Below are 12143 nucleotides of genomic sequence, written 5' to 3' on the forward strand. Positions count from 1 at the left end.
TGTGTCCGACTCTTTGAGACCCTATGGACTACAGCATGCCAGGCTTCCCTGTCCATCACTAATTTCCAGAGCTTGCTCAAACTCATGTCCATCAAGTCAGTGATGCCATCCAACCATCTCATCCTCTGTCGTCCCCTTCTCCTGCCCTCAATCTTTCCCAGCATCAGGGTCTTTTCCAGTGAGTCAGTTCTTCGCATCAGGTGGTCAGAGTATTGGAGCCTCAGCTTCAGGACTGATTTCCTTTAGGATTGACTGGTTTAATCTCCTTGCAGTCCAAGGGACTCTCAAGAGTCTTCTCTTAACACCTCAGTTCAAAAGCATCAATTCTTCAGCTCTTAGCTGATTCGATTACTAGCTAATAAAAATGATTGCATAAATACAAGATATTTGTTTTCTTAGAAAAACTTTCCATGTTTTGAACTAGAAGGTCATGTAGGTGATAAACATACCTGTTTGTATTGTTTTGTGTAGGAGTTTCTCATTGCTGTAGGGCTAAAAGGAGCTACTCTCCAGCATAGAATGCTTCCTTCTGGGCTTAGCTGGCATGAGCAGGTAAGAGAGCTGGGATGTGTGTGTTGATTTATTTTTTACTCTGTTAGTATGTACTGCACATACTGAAGAGTTCACAAATCATAAATGTTCAGTGCTCATTGAATTTTCGTGAAGTAAATACTCCTGTATAAACATTGCCTCTTATGTTAGAAAATAGGACATTATCACCACCCCAGAATGTAATTGATTTTTTACCTTAATGTTTGGTTCTTAAACATCTCAAAGATAGAGTTATCTTCTGTCATTAAAGGGAAGGGACCCATACAGTGCCTGTCATAGAGGAAGATAATTGATGTTGACTTGCACTTATAACTGTGTATTCTTTTTCTTTTTTTTTTAATAACCATATATTCAAGTACTGTAGTTTCAGAATTATTGCCTAGGTCAACAGCATACATTGAGGCATTTATAAGGATTTATGTAATAAATTTCCAATGTAATAACTGTATTTGGTTAATTATATTTTTTTCAGAGGAAACTTTGGGTAAAGTTCACTCTTCTTTACGTGAGAATAAAAACTGTACTCTATATAATTCTTATTCATTTTTCTTAGAAAGAGAAACCTTTTCTTTGCTCTTGGAAAATAAGTTGTTTTAAACTTAAATGCTTTCAGAAACATCCTGAAACATAAAGTGTATATAGAGAAGGGGTAGAGAGATGGTTAGTCTGCTGGCTGTCGGTAGGAGAGAGATTCAGCCTAACCTTTTTATTTAGATAGAAATATAGGTGGGTAAATGGTGGTAAGAGGACTAGTTTTCAGACTGAGCTGGGTATAAATAAAAGGGAAAGGAACTTCTCCCAACAATGGGTTTATAGAAAACCAGAAGGAGAGTTTTAAACAGACTTTAGGAAAATTTGTTTTTGTTTTGTTTTCAAAAAAAATTATTCCAAGCAAAATTATGTTGATGGTAGATTATACATGCTTTTGTTAGTTTCACAGGAGATGATTTTTCCGAGATCGTTGTAGCAGTGTGATTGTTAGATCATCTCTTCATTTCAAATTCTAGTTTTGAAAATACTTTTTGAAGTAAATTCCTTCAAATGATGATTTTTTTTCTTTTAACATTATGATTTTTCACTAAACGGTTTATTTTTTTAATAAGCTATTTTATTTCATGTTGATATTAAGGATATCATATCAAAACTCTTTTTTTCTTCTAAAGCAGGGCATTTTATATTTTTGTGATTATAGATTTTATACTTCTTGAATATTGCTGATGAACCTGTTCTGGGATACAATCCTCCAACTTCATTTACAACCTTTCATGTTCATCTCTGGAGCTGTGCACTTGATTATAGGTGAGTTCATAAGTGGAGCAAAGTAAAGTTTTAAACTTTAAGATATGTACTAAGTTTTGAAAAAAATATTCAGTAGAGTTAAGGTTCAAAATGCTCTTTAAAGGAGGTCTCTTTTGCTGTGACAGACTGATGTTCTCTTGTTTCTGTGTCATATTAGGCCTCTTTATTTGCCAATCCGATCTCTTCTTACTGTTGAAACATTCAGCGTTTCAAGTAGTGTCGCCTTGGATAAATCATCGTCTACTCTCAGGTACCATGTAAACCTCACTGTTTACTGAAGGCAGCTGTTCAAAACATACTAGCAGAGATTTGAACCCTTTAATTAAAGTCTCAGTTGTTTGTTAAAAGCAACATTCTTTTACTATTAGTCATATTCCTTTATCTAAGTTTTCCATTTTTCTTTCTCAGGTGATTCGTCCCATCTCTTCAGTTTGTTACTGTATTTCATTTTTTAGGGTGAAAATTAACTCTTGAGATTGTTAGTTTACTTTTTAACACATTTATATATGAACTTCCTATAATACTTGCTGCACTTTATTTTCCTTATTTAAAGTTTGTGATTTGGGCATCTATTAAAACTACTAAAAATTTAGAATTTGAGCAGATGTTTAATCTCAGTCACACCATTTAAATATTTGTTAGTCATAACCAGTGAGTTTTAAAGAAGAATGTCCGATGACATTTGTAAGTTAGAACCTTCACATGACTGATAGCATTTCTGTGAGACAGAGTGGCACAGCTCAGTGATCATGCAGCAGATATTCAGGTTAGTCTTTCAGGTCTTGATTTTATCTTTTTTTCCCCCCAGAATAATTTTGGATGAAGCTGCTTTACACCTGTCTGACAAGTGTAATACTGTTACTATAAATTTGAATAGAGGTAAGAGTTAAAAAAAAAGTATCTAGGATAGATAAATGCACTTTTATTTTTTGTATCTCAATATTTTTTAAATATTTTAACTATGAAATAATGCCATGAAACTAAAAGACACTTACTCCTTGGAAGAAAAGTTATGACCAACCTAGACAGCATATTAAAAAGCAGGGATATTACTTTGCTAACAAAGGTCCCTCTAGTCAAGGCTATGGTTTTCCCAGTAGTCATGTATGGATGTGAGAGTTGGACTATAAAGAAAGCTGAGTGCCAAAAAATTGATGCTTTTGAACTGTGGTGTTGGAGAAGACTCTTGAGAGTCCCTTGGACTCCAGGGAGATCCAACTAGTCCATCCTAAATGAAATCAGCCCTAAATGTTCATTGGAAGAACTGATGCTGAAGCTGAAGCTCCAATACTTTGGCCACCTGATGCAAAGAGCTGACTCATTTGAAAAGACCCTGATGCTGGGAAAGATTGAAGATGGGAGGAGAAGGGGACGACAGGATGAGATGGTTGGATGGCATCACTGACTCAATGGACATTAGTTTGAGTAAACTCGGGAGTTGGTGATGGACAGGGAGGCCTGGAGTGCTGCAGTCCATGGGGTCTCAAAGAGTCGGACACGACTGGGTGACTGAACTGAAGGGTCTTATCGGTTTGAATGTTGTAATACCAGTTTGTAATATCAATAACATTGATGAAATGCATCAAATTATGTATACTTCATTAATATAAGGCAAATTTTGTTTCTAACTGAAAATAAAGAGAACTGTAGGATTTTTGTAGGTTGAAGCTATATTTCCATTATAAATATTTGTAGTACTGCCTGCCACAAATTTTAAAGAAATGCTAGTTTTATTAGGTATTTGTTGGATAAGCATTTTTTAAAAGTTATACTCAGATATTTTATTAATTAAAAATTTTTAGATTATGTTCGTGTGATGGATATGGGACTTTTGGAATTAACCATAACTGCAGTGAAGTCTGATTCCGATGGAGAGCAAGTAAGTTATTAAAATAAATGGATATTTTTACTTGAGTATTTTTATTTTATAGAAAAGGCTAAAAATATACTGAACTTTTTCCCACTTGCCTAATTTTGGTCAGAAATAGATAAAATATTTTAAAATTAAGATTGAGTTATTGTAAACACATATTTCCTGTGGCAAAACAAATTATAATGTTTTATTTAATGTAAACCTATGCAAAAATGTTTTCTTTGTTTGTTTTGGTAAACGTTCTTATCCGGTTTTCCCTCTGTCCTGTCCAGACTGAACCGCACTTTGAATTGCACTGTTCTAGTGACGTTGTCCATATTAGAACATGCTCAGACTCTTGTGCTGCCCTAATGAATCTAATTCAATACATTGCAAGCTATGGGGACTTACATGCCACCAACAAGGCGGACATGAAACCAGGAGCTCCTCAAAGAAAGGTGAAGGTACAGCCACCAACCTTATTCTTTAGAAGTCACTCACCCCCGCCGCATATCATCCAGATGAGTGGCATGGGGACATTAGCAAGGTCTTCTTGGCAGTTGTAGGGTGAAAAGGAAACTGAAAAATCATCTGTCTGTTCCTTAGTTTCAAGGCGATGGGGCCTAGAAAGGTGATTCCATGGGCCTTTTGGGAAAACAGTTCTGCTGTTTGATGCTCTTGATTTCAGAACATTCATCTTCTCAACCAGCATATGTTTTCCCAGACTTAAGTTATTTTTGTATGTCCTCAGGGAAGAAAGAAAACATTTCTCATCATGTGAGAGCCTGTTATATGCAAGTTGTATGTAAAAATGCTATGAGAAGGTAAATGGCAGGAATTAGTATTATTACCAGCAGACTCATTTATATGATATTATCTTTCATATTTGAAAGGATCCAATTTTGAGTATACTTTCTCAATGTGATTTCCTCTTACCCAGCACAGTCAACAGGTTAAAGGTTATTATCTCTATTTTGTAGTTGAATATGTTAAGACCCAGAGAATTAAGGGAATTTACCCTAATTAAGAGCAGATATGACCACAATATGCAGATATTTCGATTCCCAGTTCAGTGCTTTCCTGTGCCCCCAGCTGTCACTTCTCTGCCCTCTTATGTCCAGATCGAACAGTGTTCAGTTTGTTTGGCATTTTCTGCTTTTCAGTGTCTTCATTCTTCTAGATGGCCTCTTCTGTGAACAGAAGAAGCCTTCTTCTCAACCTCCTTAGGTCAGTAGATCTCCACTAACGATCTGACAGGCCTCTCATTATCTTTCGTTCAGGCTGATCTTACTCCTCATTTCGGTTACACTTCTGTTTCTGTTTCCTTGTTCCTGCTATTGTCTCGTTGATAATAAAGTGATTTATGACATACTCTCTTTACTGGTTCTTCTCTTTTTAAAAACAATTTCCAGTTTTGTTGTTGTTGTTCAGTTGCTCATTTATGTCTGACTCTTTGCAGCCTTATGAACTGTAGCACGCCAGGCTTCCCTTCACTATCTCCTGGAGTTTGCTCAAACTCAGGTCCGTTGATTCGGTGATGCCATCCAACCATCTCATCCTCTGTTGTCCCTTTCTCCTCCTGCCTTCAATCTTTCCCGGCATCAGGATCTTTTCCAGTGAGTCAGTTCTTCGCTTCAGGTGGCCAGAGTATTGGAGCTTCAGCTTCAGCATCAGTCCTTCCAGTGAATATTCAGGGTTGATTCCCTTGAAAATTGACTGGATTGATATCTTTGCTGTCCAAGGGATTCTCAAGAGTTCTTCAGCCCCACAGTTCAAAAGCATCAATTCTGTGATGCTCACCTTTCTTTATGGTTCAGCTGTCACACCCACACATCGCTACTAGAAAAACCATAGGTTTGACTCTATGGACCTTTGTCAGCAAAATTACGTCTTTTGTTTTTTAATATGTTGTCTAGGTTTGTCATAGCTTTTCTTCCAAGGAGCGAGCATCTTTTAATTTCATGGCTGCAGTCATTATCTGCAGTGATTTGGAACCCAAGAAAATAAAGTCTGTCACTGTTTCCAGTGTTTCTCCACCTATTTGCCATGAAGCGATGGGACTAGATGCCCTGATCTTCATATTTTGAATGTTGAGTTTTAAGTCAGCTTTTTCACTCTTCTTTTTCACCTTTATCAAGTTGTCTTTAGTTCCTCTTTGCTTTCTGCCATAAGGGTGGTATCATCTGCGTTACTGAGGTTTTTGATATTTCTCCCTGCAATCTTGATTCCAGCTAGTGCTTCATCCAGCCCAGCATTTCACATGATGTACACTGCATAGAAGTTAATCTACAGTTTATTAGAAATTATTTTAAATTATCCCTTCCAAATGGAATCTTTCCATTTTAGAGTCATGCTGACATTTTAAATGCATGATTTGGATTTAATGAATCCATAGTTCGTTAACATAAATTGCTCAGCATTGGTGCTGGAATTGAACCCCGTGAACCACCATGTAGTAGAACTCCCCTCTCATACATTCCCCCGACTGTCTTCAGACATGCGTTTGTTCCAGGAAGTGAGACTTGGCCCTGCAGTGGCTTTGCCTCAGAGGTGAAGGTCACGGCAGCAGTCAAGTTTGAGCAGACCAGACTCTCCAGAGAGACCCCTTCTCCCCCAGCTTCAGTGCAGTGTTTTCCACCTTTCTTCTCCTCTAATCGATTACCTCTTCAAGATTCAGTTAAACTGTGCTGGCATTGAGATGATAGCACACTTATTTCTATTTGCCGGCAGTCGTTGGGGTGAAAACGATGATACTAAAGACTTAAAAATGTAACAGCTGCTGAGTAGAATATAGAAAAATGAATATGTCCCTGTTTCTGATGTTTGTGTAAAATGTGGTCTATTTCCAGGACAAAATAAGTGTCAAGTAGTGTGCTGTTTAGAGCATTTCCAATTGTTTCTAATTAGGATTTTTGGCTATAGGTAGATTCTGTTGGTCGGTCATCCTCACGTGGTCCAGTACTTCCTGAAGCAGATCAGCAGATATTACGAGATCTGATGAGTGATGCTATGGAGGAGATTGACGTGCAAGAAGCAGCTTCATCTGTAAAACCACAGTCTAATGGTGAGACAGACCCAGGTCTTTTTCCCTGAGAGCTGCGATGTTGTAGTTGAGGCTGACATTATTTGCATTCTTACAGATTCCTCAATAAGTAACTCAAAAGACAAGTCAGAGTTTTGGTGGGTATTTATTAGTCAGTTTGTGTTTATTGAGTGTCTAGATAATACTGGCTAGAGGCTTTCCTGGTGGCTTAGCAGTAAGGAATCTGCCGGCCAGTGCAGGAGATGTGGGTTTGTTGCCTGGGTGGGGAAGATCCCCTGGAGAAGAAAATGGCAACTCACGGCCAGTATTCTTGCCTGGAAAATCCCATGGACAGAGGAGCCTGGTGGGCTACAGTCCATGGGGTCACAGAGAGTCGGACACGATTGAGCAACTAAACAACAACGACAGATTTTTATAGGGGAGACGGATAAATCGCAAGATAAAGCTTATGTTTTCTGGTAGCTTATAGTTTAGTAAAACGAAGTGGCGCTAAACCAGACTGATGCTAATACTTAGAATGATTGAGAAATGATAGAAGAAAACACTTCAGAAGGTAGTGTATACTCTATAATCAGTTTGGAAAAAATTTGGAATCCTCTCTTTAGACTGGTGAAAGTGAGATGAGTTGGCTTTTAAAAAGTAGATAGGACTTAGGTGTATAGCAGGAGAGAGAAGATATTTTGGCAAGATTGTTAATGCCAACAGAATCACAGATAGGCATGTGTGAGCCTTAATGATCTAGTAACTCAGGCTATTAATACTATAGCAAAAGTTCCCTTCTTATTGGAAAGAATTAGATAATAACATTAGATAATTGGGAGGTGCCAGACGGAGAACTCTGAAAGCCAAGTGGAAGTGTCTAAATATTTTTGAAGTATTTATATAGAAAACATTTTTTTCTAATTAGATGAACATTCTTACTTCTACATGTTGTGAAGTCTTAATTTTAAAAAATTGTTTCATAATGTGATAAAAGTCTCTCATTCAATGTTGCTTTCATTCTAATTTAGAATAAATCAGAGCTAAGGAAGCAAATGGGAATTTTTAGCTCCTTAAGTACTAGGCATTATTTGTAATAAATGTTTGCAGCTAACCTACTTATGCTGGAAAGAACATTTAATGAATATTTATTGAGCAGCTTCATTATCCAAGATTCTATACTGGGTGCTGGGCACTTATAAGAGTGAATGGGTTCAATATGCTACCACAGAAGAATTTAAAGTCTAGTTTGTGAGCCTTGTGAGGCTAAGATGTTACCATATTCATCTTAGTGTCTTTAGTCCATATCACAGGATCTGGTTTGAATCAATGAATGGGGAAAGAATTAGTCTAATATGTGATATAAATGTATAAAAATAAGTGTTCACATACAGATTTATTTTTTTAATTGTGTTTTTTGGACACATCTCTGCAGCATGTGGGAACCTAGTTCCCCAACCTGTGCCCCCTGCAGTGGAAACAGTCTTAACCACTGGACCACCAGGAAATTTCCTACATACAGATTTTTGCACACTTGCAACTTTTTGTCTTTATATTGAGACAGCTAATCTGTGTCCTGTTAGTATATCCAGTGCCCCAAGGAGTCTTTTTATTGCTCAGAATCATTCCCTGGCTGAAGACATGCTCAGGAACTGTTCCAACCACCCCACCCCTGGACTCCCGGTAGAGGTTTCCCGTAGTTGTAGGTGAGGCCCTACCAGGTGCAACTATTTCCCTTCCCCTTGCTATATTGTCCAAGGAGTTTCTTCCAGAATGTCACCTACAGGACATAATTCAGTATGAAATTCTGGCCAAAGTGGAACTGCAGTCAACACTCACTACCTGCTGCCGAATTCCTGACCTTCTCTGACACTGAATAACTTTGAGGAGATGTCTATAACTTTGAGTCCATTGTTTGCTGTTTTCTTAGGAAACTTCAAACTTGTTATTAGTCTTTTTATTAGTAGTCAGAAGATTATTGTAAGAAATAAATGAGATACTGTGGGTGAGAGCTCTAACATAATGCATAACTGACACATGACTGAAGTATTTAATAAATGTTGTTATTATTGATGTTCCAAAATGTGCCGAAATTGACTGTTGTAATCTTTTCCCGTAGGTGTTTCTGATGAAAAATCTCAAGTTCAGGAACCGTGTTGTTCAGACCTCTTCCTGTTTCCTGATGAGAGTGGAAACGTGTCCCAGGAGCCTGGTCCCACTTACACCTCATTTACCCACCACTTGATTAGTGATGCAGTGACAGGCGTGCCCACGGAAAATGACGACTTTTGCATTCTTTTTGCACCAAGAGCAACCATTCAGGTAGTAAATTGATAACAAAATTAAAGTCTTGAAATAATGTTACAAATAGAATTGACCAAAGGACACCTGAAAAAAATTCTTTAGATTTTGTTAACTCTTCACAATTCAGAATTACTTCCTTTTGTAATTTACTATTGATGCTTTGTAAATGTTTGTTACACTTTACCCTGTTTATGACACATCTGAGAGGGGCTCGGAAGAATGCTATTTGTTAAATCTCCTGCATGGTTTATTGAACTACAGAGGAAGTATGTAGTTTGTACCCTGAAGTACCTCTTCAGGGTACTGAGATTAAATGGCAGAAAAGAGTTCTATACAGAGGTGTTAAAACAAGAATTGGGAAAGATAAGATGTGGTTTGTGTGAAGGCTGATGGTTGACTAATATATGTAATTTCCACTTTATTGTCATGCTCACATTTAAAAAGCATGGTCTGGATTTAATGAATCCACACTTCACTAAACAAAATGGTTAAGCATTGAATCTATATCTTTTTATTATCAAACAAGTAGTAAAAGCCAAATTGTAGACTATAAAAAATTCTTAGGAATGATTCACATAGAAGAGAGAATTCGTTTTGTAGTGAATGAAGCAGAGTGTATTATGTGACAATTATTGTCAGTATTTATTGTCTACTTTATATAAGGAAATTACTCAAAAGAATGCAGAATCAAGAAGTTCCCTTGAGATGTGAATGGTACTCAATGGTTTCTACTTAGATAAGAGAGTATATGTTAACTGTTCCTTTGTCTTAGGAGAAGGAAGAAGAACCAGTTGTAAAAATAATGGTTGATGATGCAATTGTGATAAGAGAAAATTATTTTAGTCTGCCTGTTAAGAAGACAGATACAAGCAAAGCCCCGTTACACTTTCCCGTTCCTGTCGTTCGGTACCTGGTTAAAGAAGTCTCTCTTGTTTGGCATCTTTATGGAGGAAAAGATTTTGGAACAGCCCCTCCTACTTCTCCAGCTAAAAGTTATATGTAAGTTAATTTCTACATACATCTATTTGGCAGGCCAATATATTCTTTTCATTAAAAATACATAGGATTTACTCTTTTAAGAATTATTAATAAGTATGACCCAGACCCTGTCTGTGTTCAAAAGGGAGAAGCTGTCACATGAGCAAATGAGGGCAGTGAAGTGAAGGGTATGTCAGGAGTTAGGGACCTCGTGTGCCCCTGGTTCTCCAGCGTCAAGCACCCGGCAGGGTACCAAGCACAGAGTCGATGCCTCTGAAGTACCTGTTAAGTGAGTGCATTATCCTTTAGTTCTGAAAGGGAGCTAGACAGAAAGACTAGGTAGAGACTGGGGGCAAGCGTTCTCATTGGGGTGGGGAGGGTCAGAAAAAGCTTCATGTAGCAGGAACCTCGGACACAACATCGTGAAGACTTTTTCTATTTAAAAGTGCTTTTTAAAAAATTTGACACTTTACTGTAATTCTTTTCTATATTAATTGGAATTTCTCTGACTTGTCTTCTGATTCTCAGGGGTTTCTGAAGTAATAGGAATTTATAAGGAGGTCTCACTTCTAAGTCTGTCTTGTGATACGCACACCAACATCATAGTTAGGTTTTTCTGTAGTTTTAAATATTTAGCAAGTATATGATTGCTGTGATGACAGTAATAAAATTTATGCTCTCAGTGCCTCCAAGGTATAGAAGATGTAGTTTTAATGTATAGCAGTACAGTTTGTGGCAGTGTTCTGATAGGTCTGTGATCTTGTTTTCTCTTTTCATCTTGTTGTTTTTCCTGATGTCGTTCGTTGCCTTCCTTAGACTATTCCTTTAATAAAAGGTTTTATTTTTTCATTTATAGTAGTCCCCATAGCTCACCTTCTCACACACCTACAAGACATGGACATAATATGGTCTGTGGGGGAAAAGGAAGAAACCATGACTTTTTAATGGAAATACAGTTAAGCAAGGTAAGATGGCATTTTAAAAGGAAAAATCCACTGAAGTAGGAGCATTAGTGAGGGTTCTTTGGTCCTATCCTGCTCCCTCCCGTGTGTGGTCTTGGGGCCTAAGTGGGAAAATGCAGGGATCTTGTGTAAATCTTAACCCTTACTCTTCTTCAAATATTCTGAAAAGATTTAGAGTTTCTATTTTTTCAGGCTACTCCCAAAGCAGTGTCTCTCAGAGTTGAACAAGTACCAGAATCCCCTTGAGGACTTAGTAAAACACAAGTTGCTGGTCCAGAGTTTCTAGTTCAATAGGGCTGCAGTAGGGTCCATGAATTTGCATTTTTAATAAGTTCTCAGGTGATTCTGATACTACTTTACCAGGACCACACGCTTGGGGAACCACCGCCCTGGAGTATCTCTGGGGAAGCCTGCCATGGAATAAGCACACAGGTCAGGTCCTGTGTGAACATCTAGAGACCAGTAGGGCCAGGCTGCCAGTGACCTTGATGCATTTAATTCTGTCGGCTTGTCTGGGTTTCTGACAGGTGTCGTATGTTAGGGTGCTTAACATGGTAGTGGTGGCAGCTCCATATGCTTAACTGCATCCTTGCCCCCTTTTGGACCTTGAACCTTGCCTCCAGGCAGTTTCATAGGGAAACAAGATAAAAATTTTATGACTTAATCCTATTGAAGGTTTTGCTTGAAAAGGATGGGGATTTTACCAAGGTCAGATAAGAAATATCAGTCAGGCTTATCCTTGTATGGTCCAGTACATGTGGATTAATAGTAAATATGTGAACAAATGTAGGAGTGTTACACTGTTCTCTGAAAGCAGAATCAAAAGCCTAGAATTTAATGAAAATGTGTGATATTTTACATCTTAAAGAAAAAATCTGTTTTAAATAGAATGTAGAGGTTGTTCTGTATTCTTTCCGTCTGTGAAGGTGAAGTTTCAGCATGAGGTCTACCCGCCCTGCAAACCAGAGTGCGCGTCTAGCCTCGTGGAGCAGCCGGTATCCCGGCAGGTGCTCATCGTGCAGGATCTGGAAATTCGGGATCGTCTGGCAACATCACAGATGAATAAATTTTTGTACCTGTATTGCAGTAAAGAAATGCCTCGAAAAGCTCATTCCAACATGGTAAGATTTAAAGCTTCATATGTTTTGTTGTTACATTTGTTTTGAAAAAGTAT

General features: G+C 37.8%; 1 protein-coding gene across 5 annotated transcripts in view; it reads left to right on the forward strand.

Moving 5' to 3' along the window:
- ATG2B (autophagy related 2B) overlaps nt 1-12143 on the forward strand; it is a 74719-nt gene that overhangs the window by 41596 nt on the left and 20980 nt on the right. For 4 of the 5 annotated variants that reach the window (XM_020899129.2, XM_070477875.1, XM_070477874.1 and 1 more), the window contains 11 exons: nt 472-552; nt 1745-1851; nt 2009-2101; nt 2660-2730; nt 3654-3730; nt 3997-4167; nt 6626-6767; nt 8845-9047; nt 9802-10028; nt 10864-10972; nt 11896-12090. In XM_020899129.2, coding sequence (XP_020754788.2) covers nt 472-552; nt 1745-1851; nt 2009-2101; nt 2660-2730; nt 3654-3730; nt 3997-4167; nt 6626-6767; nt 8845-9047; nt 9802-10028; nt 10864-10972; nt 11896-12090 — 1476 coding nt within the window. The remainder of the gene's footprint in view (nt 1-471; nt 553-1744; nt 1852-2008; nt 2102-2659; nt 2731-3653; nt 3731-3996; nt 4168-6625; nt 6768-8844; nt 9048-9801; nt 10029-10863; nt 10973-11895; nt 12091-12143) is intronic. The other variant, XM_020899130.2, reaches the window with a different exon arrangement.

The sequence above is a fragment of the Odocoileus virginianus genome, chromosome 16 (genome assembly GCF_023699985.2).
Source record: "Odocoileus virginianus isolate 20LAN1187 ecotype Illinois chromosome 16, Ovbor_1.2, whole genome shotgun sequence".
In the NCBI taxonomy this organism is placed as follows: Eukaryota; Metazoa; Chordata; class Mammalia; order Artiodactyla; family Cervidae; genus Odocoileus; species Odocoileus virginianus.